The sequence below is a fragment of the Sinocyclocheilus rhinocerous genome, unplaced genomic scaffold, assembly GCF_001515625.1.
Source record: "Sinocyclocheilus rhinocerous isolate Xijiao unplaced genomic scaffold, SAMN03320098_v1.1 scaffold480, whole genome shotgun sequence".
Lineage (NCBI taxonomy): Eukaryota > Metazoa > Chordata > Actinopteri > Cypriniformes > Cyprinidae > Sinocyclocheilus > Sinocyclocheilus rhinocerous.
Window position 1 is genome coordinate 1986504 of NW_015655401.1, and position 13943 is coordinate 2000446.

The 13943-nt window shown below is 36.5% G+C and overlaps 1 protein-coding gene across 1 annotated transcript in view; it reads left to right on the forward strand.

Annotated features, from left to right (window-relative positions):
- The first annotated feature begins 1110 nt into the window (after positions 1 to 1110).
- Positions 1111 to 13943, forward strand: part of LOC107718186 (ADAMTS-like protein 2) — a 22312-nt gene continuing 9479 nt past the window's right edge. Inside the window, exons 1-13 of the mRNA XM_016525168.1 lie at positions 1111 to 1209; positions 4824 to 4960; positions 7342 to 7417; positions 7627 to 7729; positions 8042 to 8187; positions 8700 to 8823; positions 9340 to 9420; positions 9516 to 9691; positions 9818 to 10250; positions 11396 to 11735; positions 12881 to 12984; positions 13064 to 13190; positions 13379 to 13592. Of these exons, the coding sequence (XP_016380654.1) occupies positions 1111 to 1209; positions 4824 to 4960; positions 7342 to 7417; positions 7627 to 7729; positions 8042 to 8187; positions 8700 to 8823; positions 9340 to 9420; positions 9516 to 9691; positions 9818 to 10250; positions 11396 to 11735; positions 12881 to 12984; positions 13064 to 13190; positions 13379 to 13592 (2160 nt within the window). The remainder of the gene's footprint in view (positions 1210 to 4823; positions 4961 to 7341; positions 7418 to 7626; positions 7730 to 8041; positions 8188 to 8699; positions 8824 to 9339; positions 9421 to 9515; positions 9692 to 9817; positions 10251 to 11395; positions 11736 to 12880; positions 12985 to 13063; positions 13191 to 13378; positions 13593 to 13943) is intronic.

Here is a 13943-nt window from a genome sequence, read left to right on the forward strand (position 1 = left end):
CGGCACCCATTCACTGCAGAGGATCCACTGGTGAGCAAGTAACGCTAAATTTCTCCAAATCTGTTCCGATGAAAAAACAAACGCATCTACATCTTGGATGAGGCCTGAGGGGGAGTACATTTTAAAGCAAATTTTTATTTTTGTGTTTTTACTTTGACTGCAACTTATTATGCTACTGAGTGGATTGCTTTGATGTTTTATTTAACAAATGTAATACTCATTTATATTGGAAGTAATAGCAACAGAATAGTGGAATGCACAGTCAGGGAAATCAGTGGTGTGACACAGGCTCTTTGGTGGGGTGTCTGAACATGCTTTTGTTGTCAGAAACCTACATTTATTGTGGCATGAGAAGAAAACAGATTCATTATCTAAAGTGTTCATTTATGTGATTGTACCACGTCCAAGGTGCAATAATGAGCATTTTGTTTTCCTCTTAATCTTTGTGTCTGTTATAGTTGCACTGAGCTTTTAACCAGAATGTTCTGGTGTTCTGGCTGTTAAAAAAACAACAACAGACATTATGTGATTTAAATGTAAATTTGCATCAAATTGGTGTTTAGACCCAAATATTTCTCATTGCAGCTGACAGCATTCATTTATCATTTTTTTATATGCACAGGAAGAAACATGCAAATGGACCAATAACCCCTTAAAATCCTAAGATTTAACCCCTAAAAACACTGTCTTTGCATTTCTTTATGTTTGTAACTCATTAATTGGATGTTTTATGAAAAATATGGCAATAACATGAAACTGACAGGCTGTGATCAGGTGATAAGACTGTTAGCAAATGCCAGGTGATTCCGAAGGCTTTTGTTTAACATTGTCCTGTAATTATTAGTTCACTCAGACCGTTTACATTACTAATGTAGGCAAACTTCTCTTTCTGGATCCACAAGGAGATGGATGCTGTAGCCTTCTTTGAAATCTACAAGGTCAATCACAGTGGGTCTGACCAGCCCCCTTTTCTTTTCTTCCAGCAGGTTGTAAAGCCATTAATGCATCAAGGGTTTCGTTCACCGTTAGACCTCAAAGTGCGAGCCCCTCTCTCTCTTTAGTCTTTGGTTAAGATCAGGGGGGCGAGGTCTCCTTGTTCTCAAATGAACCATGTACTGTCTCTGGACTGCAAGATTCGGACATATTGTACTACACTACTTTGTCTTACACTTATGGATTATTAATACGGCAGCAGGTGCAAATGTTAAGGTAAATCGCGTTCATTTTTGTACAGATCGTTGTGAAACACTCTTTGGGCTTGAAGTCGTAGGCTTGATCTAGGCTACTAACGCTAGTTTGAATAAGCGCTCAGTTACAAATGCCGGTTACAATGCGGGAAACGAGAAGAGCCACTGTGGCAGGCGTAACATCAAACTTTAACACCAAAACACGGTTTTGACCACGTCCACGAGCACGGCATTGCTCTTATATACCGCGTTTTGTGCTGTTTCGTGTTCTGAGATCAAAGCCCAGCTGAGTTTTTATGTCTGGAATTACCAAATAAAAGCTGCTGATTATTTTTACGATTTTGATAGTGATTTATTAAACCGCAAGCACGTTTTGATATTTCGCGAGCATATTTTAACAATTCGCGAGCTAATAGGCCTAATGAATTTAAAGTGAATTATTATTCTTGAAAATCTCTTTTTCACTTGACTTCTGGACTCCGTGCCGACGACAACTTTTCTTTCTGTAGCATTTGAGTCAAGAGCATAAGAGTGAGTTGAATCGAGGTGAATCTAGTGGTGAGAACTCCGACTCATTTCCGCGAATCGATTCTTTCGAACAGTTAGTTTCAAAGAACCTTATAAAAAATATATATAGGCTATATATCGTTCCATACGTCACGTCATCATGCGGCCCCGTTATCCCATGTTTACATACTCTAAAAGGTTGCTTTTCATTTCTTCCCAGCTACATACGTTCTCACAGCTTTCACGTTTTTTAAAAGTTTTATAAAAGTTGGGACAAAACTTTCTGAGAGTAATGTTTATGGAACGTTCTTGCAACTTTATTAACATTTGATTTACGTAGCTCATAACGTTGGCAGAAAACGTTATGAGATCAGCATGATGTTATTTATTGGCCTATGATATGAATGCTCTAAGAAACCTTTAAATACTATTTTTTTTTTTTTTAATAATTCTAATCACGGCAAGAAAACTGGACATTTATGTTCTTAAAATATTAGAAATAAAAATTCAAATAACACATTTTGGGTGAAAATAAAGTTAGGGTGTTGGAAGGAATGTTTTTGTAGCTAACATTTAAATAACGTTGGAATCACGACAAGAAGACTGGACATTTCAACGTTTTAGAAACATTTCAAAACAATGTTCACACAATGTTTTTATAACCTAAATGTATTACCTGGGTCTTTTGTTGCAGCCATGATTCATCTCATAAAGTTTCAATAGGTTGTTTCTTAAAACAAACTCTGTTTTGCGTATGTGTTTATAAAGCTGTCATTCAGTCAAGTTGTATGTATTAGCAGTTCTACCACTAACTTCCTTTTCACTCCATCAGTGTTGACTCGATAACCGCTGATTCATTTTGATTCATGAAGGAATCGTTGGAACAGGTTAACCGAATCTACCGATTCACTGAAAAGATCCGAAATAAAAGAATGATTTACAATGTAAAGCATTAGTCTTATCCTGCTATAGCAGTCCATAAATAGAGCATTGTCATTCCCTCATCTGTTTGGTCTAACATTTATGGGCATTATTCATACATGCTGTTTGAAATCAATATTAGCCTACTGTTGTGCTAAAAAATATGTTTTGATGCTCAGTTCAGTGCATTTATGACCGGTTCGACCTGACTGGCGCCGTGTTCAAGCATCAGCAGACTAAACTCAGCTGAAGTGACATTTCGAAACTCGTCTCCCTAGGGGGTCTCTGTTTTAGGATGCATTAGAAAGTGGGGAAAAGTCTATTGTCTATTTAGAATCTAAACATCCAGAGGGCATTCAGATAAAAAACATATGGGCATGCAGACTCTTGTTTGGACAAGATCCCCCTAACATCCCCTGCGTTTAGGGCGGGGGACACTGAATTAGCTCTTGCCAAACTATTTGGGTTTGTAGAAAGGGGCTGCTAAACTCCCTTACAACTAAACATACCATTATGCTTTCTACAAGCCTGCAGGACAAGTCAGTGTTCTTACTTTAAGGGTCATATTTTATTGTAAGTCCTATGCTTCTAAAGATACTCAGTCATAAAAAAAGACAGTTAGTGGACATATCATCTATGTCAAAATATCACTTTCAGAAAAGTGGATTTCATGCTTAAATATACCATAACTTTCCAAATGTCAGTTGTGGACTAAACAGCACACTATTCAAGATGGGTCAACGGGTGCATAGAGCTCTGGTCTTTGTGTAAATCCGCCTCCTTATATCAAAATCCAACGTTGACCATTAAAGCTGGTTTGAGATCAGCCATGCTGGGCAGCTCTTTGAGAGCTTCACAAGACTTTCCATGGAGCCGTGCCTGTGTTGTGTTAAAGTTCACTGATGCACGGCTTGAAGAGGAGCAATTAACCTGCTGTCTAGACAACAGGAGTCTGCTTAATTTGCCTACAGTCACTGGCCCTTTCATCTGGGCTGTTAGGGGGGCTCCATCCACCTTCGACTCCATCTCTTCCCTAAAACTGCCCTCGACTTGTCTCTCTCTCTCTCTCTCTCTCTCTCTCTCTCTCTCTTTCTCTTAAGTCACAAAGTCTCTCTTAACTTTAATGTCAAGTCTTGTCTGGGCTTCTTCTATGAAAATTCATAGACAGTATTAGACAGCCAGTCTTATTTGAATTTTTGCCAAAGTGCTTTTTTTTTTTTTTACTGTCCTATTTTTTCTTTTTTAAGTCACAAAGTCTCTCTTAACTTTAATGTCAAGTCTTGTCTGGGCTTCTTCTATGAAAATTCATAGACAGTATTAGACAGCCAGTCTTATTTGAATTTTTGCCAAAGTGCTTTTTTTTATTTTTACTGTCCTATTTTTTCTTTTTTATTCTGCTCTCTATTTTCTATTCTCATCACACTCTATTCAACCCTTCTATTTTTTTCTGCTTGTATATCAGAGAATCAGTACTACAGAATCTTCACATTCTATATTATATTGCAATTGTATTGTTAATGATGTTGTGAGTTGTTAATACGTCACAGCATAATATTATTTATTTAAAAAATATATAAAAACATTGCAATTTGACAAGTGGTTTCAAAAACCAATGTAGAAATACTACAAAGACTTTATATTCTTTATTATATTATATTATATTATATTATATTATATTATATTATATTATATTATATTATATTGCAATATATTATATTATATTATATTATATTATATTATATTATATTATATTATATTATATTGCAAATGTGTTTGAGTTGCTTTCTGTCTTAAAATTTAACCATATAATTAAAAATAAAATAAAATGGAGTTGTTAATACTTCACTGTAAATGCTTAAGTCCAACACATGAAACAAGATCACAATATTATCTATTTAAAATATATAAAAACATTGCAATCTGACAAGTGGTTTCAATTCAGAAATACTACAGAATCTTTACATTCTGTATTATATTATATTACATTTCAACCGTTTTCTTTAAATAAGGTGCAGTCCAACATAGGAAACAAACTCTGTACTATAACAACATTTGACTAATATTAGTGCCTTGAGAGTCATGACTGCTTTTACCCACAAGTTGCACAGAGAAGTGCTTGTGTCTGACAATAATTGCCATTGTTTACAGATTTTCCATGTTATCATGCAAGTGTGCAGCAGTGAAGCACTGTGTCTCTGTCTTTGCCAGGACAGCAGTGAGGGGAGGGAGGATTTCCAGCCAGATGAGGTAGCGCAGTGGTGGGGTGAATGGAGCAGCTGGTCCACCTGTTCCCGTACCTGCGGAGGAGGAGTGCGCTCTCAAGAGCGTCACTGTCTGCAACAAAGGTAAACCGCTCCTAACTGCTACACGAGCTCATACAGCTCACCCGAGGAAAAATGACCCTCTGATTCTGTATTAATCAGAAGTGACAGCTCTGATGCCACTATGGGTTGAGAGCCGTCAATTTGACCCTGGTCTGTACCCACTTTTCACACTGGGTAATGTCACTCACGATCAACTTTTAGGTCACAAATTAATTTAATGTGAGATTATTTGGCCCTGAATCCTCAGTCTCTCTTTCACACTTTTACTTAGATTTTTTTTTAAACTTAAGTTTGATCTGTAACTGGTTTACATTTAATTGAATTTATGTTTTAAATTTACATTTTTAATAATTAAAAAAAAAGGTATTAATTATTTTAGTTTATTTTTTAAAAATGTTATACATTTATTTATGAATTAGTTTATTAATTTTCTCCATTTGTTCTATCCATTAAAGATAAACCATCCTCAGCCTATACCAGAGCACAGACTATCCCAAGTGAACCCTCACAATGAGAAAGGGGGGAAGTGGGAGAGAATTCCCCCTTGACTAATATCCTCCAGAGCACCCAGAGGAATGTCTGGCCCACATGACAAGGAATTCTGCTCAGAATGACAAACATATTTATAAAATGGCTTTTAGAGCAAATGGTCAAACGTTTTGGGGAGATTCCACTGGAGATAAGGGCCCTAGCTGAGCCAGTCCAGCTGGCTCCCATTAGCACTTCCCAGTATGGTGGAGGCAGCGAAAGGTGTGTGCGTGGGGGGAGGGGACAGAGAGAGCTAGAAAGATGAGGAGAATCATGTATGGAAACGTTTTAGAGGGATCCCAGTGGCATATGCTGTGAATATGGATGCTGGTTACCAGTATGGGATGCTGAAGTACTCTTGTTCACAGTTAACTAGTTTAGTACCTAAAACTAAAACTATATAAAAATAATGTGAAGTGGAATTAATCTAAAATTAAATTTAAAACTAAACAAACAAAAATTTGAAATATTTCTTTGGCAACTAACTGAAATACAGAATTAAAGGTGCAATAGGTGAATGTCTTTAGAAACATTTTTTGTTATGCTGGTTGAAAGTCTCTTCACATCCCGATAGCAATCATTAAGTTTAGACAGAGCAAGAATGGCAGACATACATCAACAACCCGATCTTCCTTCCTGGTATTGTAGTACTTTTAAAGTTTTCTCACTGGTGAATGACACATGATGTAGCCCAGCGGTTAATCCAGTCCTCGCGCCAGCTCGTTAGAAGTGAGCTACGTGCATGAACTGTGTTCCGATCGATATGATCCCTACACAGTGTTCATTGCTCCCTACTCCCTGAGCGGGGGAAATCCGTTGAAGTTTACTTAACTTTGGAACATGGGCTTGGAATTGGGAACCGCTGATGTAGCCTATTGTAGTAATGTTGTCTCTGGTATTCTGGTCTGTGAGGGAGCGTATATGCGTTCAGGCGGCGTGGCTTTGGACGGCGATTGCAGGGAGGGTGGGACATTCGCTTTCAGTGCTATCAGGCTAAAGTTAGCATTTTCCAAGATCTCTTACTGCACCTTTAAGTTGAATCACTAAATTGACTAACTGGAAATAAATATAAACTAAACTAAAAATATTAAACAAACCTGAAATAAATAAAAACAAAACTAAACAACTAAAATACATTAAACCCATACAGTAATATTTAGAAAAGAAAAACATTAAAAATGACATAAGCACATAACAAAATTGCTAAAAATAAAATAAAAAATGAAAACTGAAAGTGCAAAAAATGAAAAGCTAAAATATTATATAAATAATACTAAACTAACACTGGTGCCCACTGCCCAGGTAGATAAACCATCCTGGACTGGTTTGGTTCAGTACTGGTGTAAGCAGGTTTTTTTTAGTAGAAGTGATAGCAAAAAAAAAAGACGGAAAAAACAACTAAAAAGGATGTGAATTTTCAAAGGATATTTAAGATTTTTTTTTCAATTTTAAATTCATCAAAAATGTCTGATGTTGGATATATAATTATGCAGCTCATTTCCTCTATTTTTACATTTATGTTGTCTTTGAACTCACTTAAAATGTATCTTTAAAAACACTAATAATTTAAAAACACTGGTAAATGCAATCTTTAACAAATCTCAAAATGAATATCCATTTTTTTTTTACATGTTGAGGTGCCTAAATTCACTTGTAGCATTTAAAAAGACTGATTCAAGTTTTAAGTGATTTATTTAATTTAATTTATTTATTCTATTTTTTAAGACAAAATTGAATTTAATATCGGCTATGTGCTGGTTGTCCACTATAACAGTACAATAAAAATCAGCTTATAGATAGGTGCATTCCTAGAATTTTGAATTGAATGTCCCATCAAAATGTGGAGGACTTATATACAGATGACATTTTTTCAGACTGACGTCGACCCAAAACCTCAACAGTTCGTTCTGCACGGGACCGTCCAAACAGTATCAGCTGTGTACAAATCAGGTATGGCCTAAAAAGTTTATGAGATCTTCATAAAGATGTTTGTGCATAATTAAAGGATAGTCCATAATAATGTGACTGTGTTACTGGGTGGAATACTCCATCTGTGCATTTATACACATGTTGGCTTGAAGCTCTAATATCTGCAGGCTGTTTGACCTGCTGCCTGGCTCACGAGCTGTGTCTTTATTGTTGTCTGGATGTTTGCCTAGCCGTGCCCAAACAGCAGAATCAGCTTCAAACAGCACCAGTGCTCTCAATTCAATGCCAAAGCCTTCGGCAGGAAGCACTATGAGTGGGTTCCACTTTATCCGGGTAAAAAACGTCCCTCAGTGTTTTCTTTTTCCACCTCTCTCTCTCTCTGTTTTTTCAAATCGCTTTAGTGTTCTGAGTTCATTTGCTCTCCTTCACTAGTCTTTTAGTGTTCTAGACTCTTCTGAATTTCTTGTCTTGGCCCCTGGCCAGCTCTATTACAGCTCACAGATGCCCCTTTAGGTTTATTTCCTCAGCCCATAGTCCCCTATGTACAAAAGAGGCCTCTCAGTGCCATGAAGACATATTATCTCTAGAGGAATTCTCTAAAGCCTAGATCGTAATGATGTTTTGCTGATGTCACCTCCTGTTCAGATGATTACATCAACATCTCCAATAAGCCATGTGACCTCCAGTGCACCACAACCACAGGAGAAAGGCAGCTGTTGGTGCCTGCCCATGACGGGACGTTCTGCAGGGACGGGATCTACCAGGGTGTTTGCATCGAGGGCCAATGTCAGGTGTGTCAGAATAATATTTGGTCAAAAGATTATTCCAAGCTTCAAGCAGCCAAGGTCCTGTAAGGTGAGAAGGTTACATTAATGCTATATTTAGGATGCTCAGCATTCTAGCCAAAGCAGTTTTTCGATTGACAAACGCTTTATTGGTTGATACCGATAGGTCTCGTAAGAAAAATCATGAATCGTCATCAGTTTTTTCAAAATTTATAATAAAACCAGACATAGAAACATGGAATCTGTTTAGCTGAAATGTGTATATATTATAAAAATATATATATTTATTTTGAGATTTCAGAAGGTTATTCAGTTATTACTGTTTTTAAAGATTAGCTTTAAATAGGTGGTAGATAATCTAAATGTAATAGAGGAAATTATAATGAATAATTAAATATCTTCTAAATATGAGGTACTGTACGGGTAAGTGTAATCTAATGGGACAGAGATCAGTTCACTTTTGCCCTGTGTTTGTGAGATTATACTCAGTGCTAACCGTTCTATTCTCTTGGTTGCAGGTGGTAGGGTGTGATGGGAAACTGTATTCCAGTAAAACCATAGACAAATGTGGAGTCTGTGGTGGAAACGGAGGTTCTTGTTATCGTGTCTCAGGATCTTACCGGAAAGGGATCACACAGTTAGGTATACCTTATGTTAGCATTAAGGATTGAATAGACCGTCTCATGCCAAATTTTTTACTTTTTATCCATGTATTTTATAAATTAAAGGGATAGTTCAGCCAAAAATTAAAATTCTGTCATTACGTCCTTATTACGTGTCATTCCAAACCTGCACAACTTTCTTTGTTCTGTAGAACATAAAAGAATATATTCTGAGGAATGTTGGTAACCAAACAATTTCAGTTCCCATTGACATCCATTATACTTTTTGACATTCAATGGAAGTCACTGGGAACCGAAACTGTTTGGTTACCAACATTCTTCCAAATATATTCTTTTACATTCCACAGAACAAATAAAGTTATACATGTTTGGAACAATATCAGAGTGAGTCAGTAATTACAAAATTTTCATTTTTAGCTGAACTATCACTTTAACAAAGATGTCTCATTTGACACCTATTAAACACAAACATTATGTACAAATAATTAAATGTTACAAATGGTTTAATATGTATTAATTTGTCTTTGTGTCCTAGGTTATGTGTTCATAGCCAATATACCGGTTGGTGCTACTGATATCCAAATCATAGAGCGGCGGAAAACTGAAAATATCTTGGGTAAGTGTTTCTTGGGTTGATCTGTCAAAATTCAGGTGGGCATAGAGAAGAGAGAGAGAGAGAGACGATTAAATGTATCTTTCATCATTTTCTAGCTCTGTCTGATGAAGCTGGTCACTTCTTCTTCAATGGGAACAGTGTGATTGACAATCCACAGAACTTCCATGTTGCTGGGACAGTCTTTAAATATAGGAGGCCGGCTAACCTCTTCTCTGATGGCTTTGAGTACATCATGGCTCAGGGTCCCACCCATCAGGCCCTGAATGTCATGGTAGGTATATAGGTATGTAAAATCATCACAACCATATTTTTATCTCATGTGTAAATATCTCAGCCAGCATGTAGTATGTAGTATATATTTTTTGTCTTTTCTAAGTACCTGTTTTCTTTTGTTCAGTATTACAACCTCAATGGAAAGATGCCTCACATCACATATGAGTACACAGTTCCTCAAGCTCCGGAGCTGAGGGCGGCACCTCCTATGGCCTCTACACCTGAGCAACCTCAAATAAGCAACCTGATGTCAAAGACATCTAAAGACCCTTCACCGGCAGAGCAGAAGGTTAACATGTCCTCTACAGAGCTGTCCTCCACTCATAATGAAATTGAGGCTCGTAAGGAGTATGGAAAGAAAGGCAATCAGAGCACTTCATTGGGACTTCAAGATAATGTGGAGGTGCATGTGGGCCATGAGGAGCTGTTGTGGGAACTTCAGGCCTCTGTAAACTTCAGTGAGCTGCCTGGTCTGGTATTGTTCAGACCTGCCAGTGAGGTTCTCCAGAACGAGCTAGATGCTGAAATGCACCATCTTGAGGCACAAGGCAGTTTTGGTAAGTACGCTTTAGGGGGAAACATTTTGGGTTCATTCATTGGCATTTCATGTTGCTTTGAAACAAGAGGTTTTGCTGCGGACAAGGGTTTGACTGACCATAAAGTTTAGCTTCATTTGATTTATGTAATAACTGTTTTGCTTGAAAACTGCTTTTGGGCTTTTTTGGAAAACGGGAGTTCTGTCCATGTGAACTATAGTATGGTTCATGATTGTTGTAAATGCAGGAATATTTTGACAATATGAAACATGATTTCAAACTCAAGTAAATGTAGTGTGAAAAAAAGCAAAGTGTGAAAGCAACTTGTATTACAGTTTATTACAGATGTATCTACAGATATAAAATCAGTTAATATTAGCTTTACTGTAAACTAGCATTGAAGGATTTACTAAAAATATGCTAATATAGTTTTTACTGTAAATGCTTAATATATAAGTATGAAAAATATTGTTGTTGTTTTTTTAATACACTTGCATACACTACCATTCAAAAATTTGGGTTCAGAAAGATGCTTTTATGTCTTTGAAAGAAGTCTCTTATGCTCACCAAGTGTGCATTTATTTGATGAAAATACAAAAAAACAGTAATATTGTAAAATATGAATACAATTAAAAAGAACTTTTTTTATTTGAATATATTTAAAATGTATTTTACTCCTGTGATGGCAAAAATAAATTTTCAGCAGCCATTACTCCATTCGTTAGTGTCACATGACCCTTCAGAAATCACTATAATTTGGTGCTCATTTCTTATTATTATCAATTTAGAAATTGTTTGTGTTTCTTAATATTTTTGTGGAAAACATCACAGTTTTTTTTTTCAGTATTCGTTGGTGAATATAAAGTTCAAAAAACAGCATTTATTTGAAATAGGAATCTTTTACAGGTTCTTGCTGAATAAAAGTGTTAATGTATTATTTTTTAAAAATCTTACCAACCCAAAACCTTTGAATGGTAGAGTATATGTTGTTAAATGTACTGTACATTCTATAAAAGCCATTTAAAATTTCTGAAAACTGTTTTTTATATTAAGTTACTGTATATATTGTACATAACTTGTATACTTTAAAGGAAAGCTAATCTTGGCTAAGATGTCATGTATTGATTGATTGATTTCACATTTAAACATGCTTTGCTGTTGTTCAGGCCCTGATTCCAACCTGATTGATGGTGATTCGTCTATAAGTGACTCCAATGACACCTCTACACCGGTTCTGAAGAGTCTCTTCTATGATGGAGCATCATGGCCCTCAGGCTCCAGACAGCCCTGTAAAGACGGTTCTGCACTTGTGGGTTGTGCTGTACTCAAGCTCAACTCTTCACTGGACAACAGCCTGACACTGGAGATCTACCCAGGCAACCTGGACATGCACGGCCCAGATGGAGAGCCTGTATTTGAGCCCAGGACTAATGACTCAACAAACCAACGGTCCAACCTTCTCCAGCTCCACCAGGTGGAGCCAGTGCAGACCCCCCACAGTGAGAGGTCAGACGGAGGGCATATGAGCGGATTGAGCCTTTAGATGAATGCTCTGACATATTTATTGCCATGGTCTGGCTTGAGTTGTTATGAATGGAAATGTGCACCAATCTTTCAAAACGTCACTGCATCCCTTCCACAGATGTGCTTGTTAGGGTAGAAAAAGGTAGAAATATTTTCCTTTCCCAGCCTTCAGTTCTCAAAGGGCAAGTTAACATGAAATTATGAAAAATAAATGAACCTTTTCTTAAATTATGGATATGCAGGAACTCAGGGGATTTACATTTTCTGCTGTAGTAACTGTATTGATGATAATGTAGTTCAATGAATCAAATTCTTGTTCAGAACATACAAAGTGTGAAAGCGTCAGGGTGCATGCATTCAAGGTCTGAGTTATAAGTGCACTTGTTTTAGCCGATGTACTGTAAAATAACAAGCTTTTTTATAGTTATATTTTTGGCTTTTCTAGCTTTATTTGGACAGTTAAATCAAGACATTAATCATTTGGAGAAAAAAGAGAGGAGAACAGAACTGGGAAAGGACCACAAGTCAACTCAAACTTGGGCTGGCCAATTCCAATCTTGCCTTATTCAATTAAACGGCTTATGAACTCTTGTGGCAATTTCTTAGGTGTATATTTTGTCTTGTCATAATTAAATGACTAATTCCGGAGGGAAAAATAGGATACATTTTTTTTGGCCTGCCAATATTTTCACTGGTCCGACCACAAAAGCAATTTTTAGCAATGTATATATATATATATATAATATATTTTACTTTTTTTGTTAAATACATAAATGTTAAGTTTTCTTTTTCTATATTTAGCTTCTTTTTTTTTTTTACAAAACTATTTGCTTTACAAAAAAATGTGAAACAATGTGCAGCTATAATGTAACTGTAATTTATCTATGTGAAAACAAAAAATGTCTATGCTGCATGATAGCATATAAGGGACTAATTTCCTTGTTAAAACAGACTTGTTTTTCCTTGTGAATAAATAGTTGATTTATATGTTAACTGATTTGTATGAAAAACATTGTTTTAACATTATATAAGATAAGTATAGAATATTTTAATTGTGTGACATAAGTAAAAGTTGAAAAATAATGAGCAGCACTGCTCACCATCTTTTTCTCTTTCTCTTTTCTTAGTAATGAGTTTGAGGTGGAATCTCTAGATCGTGACCTCAGCATGTCCGACATGTACAGATGGAAGGTCTCTGCGTATGCGCCCTGTAGCTCAACGTGTACAACAGGTGAAATCACAAGCACACACAGACAGTGAGACACATTTGCATTTTACAAGCAACCTGACATTATACTCTGTTTCTGTAGGCATAAGCACATCTTATGCCTTATGTGTGAAGTATGATGGGTCAGAGGTGGATGAGAGCTATTGCAACGCTTTGACCAGGCCAGAGCCCACACATGAGTTCTGCACAGGGAAAGAGTGCCTGCCCAGGTTTGATACTGAAAACTTCAAGCGATTAATTTAATTTTTTTATTTGCTTTATTATACAGTGGGTACGGAAAGTATTCAGACCCCCTTAAATTTTTCACTCTTTGTTATACCATAATCATAGATGTTTGGAAGCTGCAGATGCTGTTGATAACAGATCTGAAGTTGTTGTGTCCTGTATTCTGAGGCAGGTGGGAAACTAGTCGCTGGAGCGAGTGTTCCCGGACATGTGGAGAGGGGTTTCAGTTCCGCACGGTGCGCTGCTGGAAGATGATGGCGCCGGGATTTGACAGCTCTGTTTATGATGAGCTGTGTCAGGCTGTGGAGCTGCAGAAGCCCATCACACGGAAAGCCTGCAAGAGCAAAAGCTGCGGGCCGCAGTGGGAGATCTCAGACTGGTCTGAGGTCAGTGTGTAAAACCTTTAGTCTCAAGACTTTCTTTCAAATGTTCATGTGAATTGAATATTAGCTGCCAATTAACTTGCTCCAAAGCGGCTTTACAAAGAAAACCTTTGTGAAAAAGAAGTACACTTTAGCATGCTTTTAAAAAGAGCACTTACTACAGAAATAATAAAGAATATGCTTAAGTGTGAACCGAATGTGATGTTTTCAGACACTTAAATGCATGTTAAGTGCAAATGAAAATTATATATTTTTTAGAAAAATATTTAATTAGTTTTTATTTTTGTATTTTCCATTTTCATTTTAAATTTTAGTTAAAGGGGTCATATGATGTTGTTAAAAAGAACATTATTT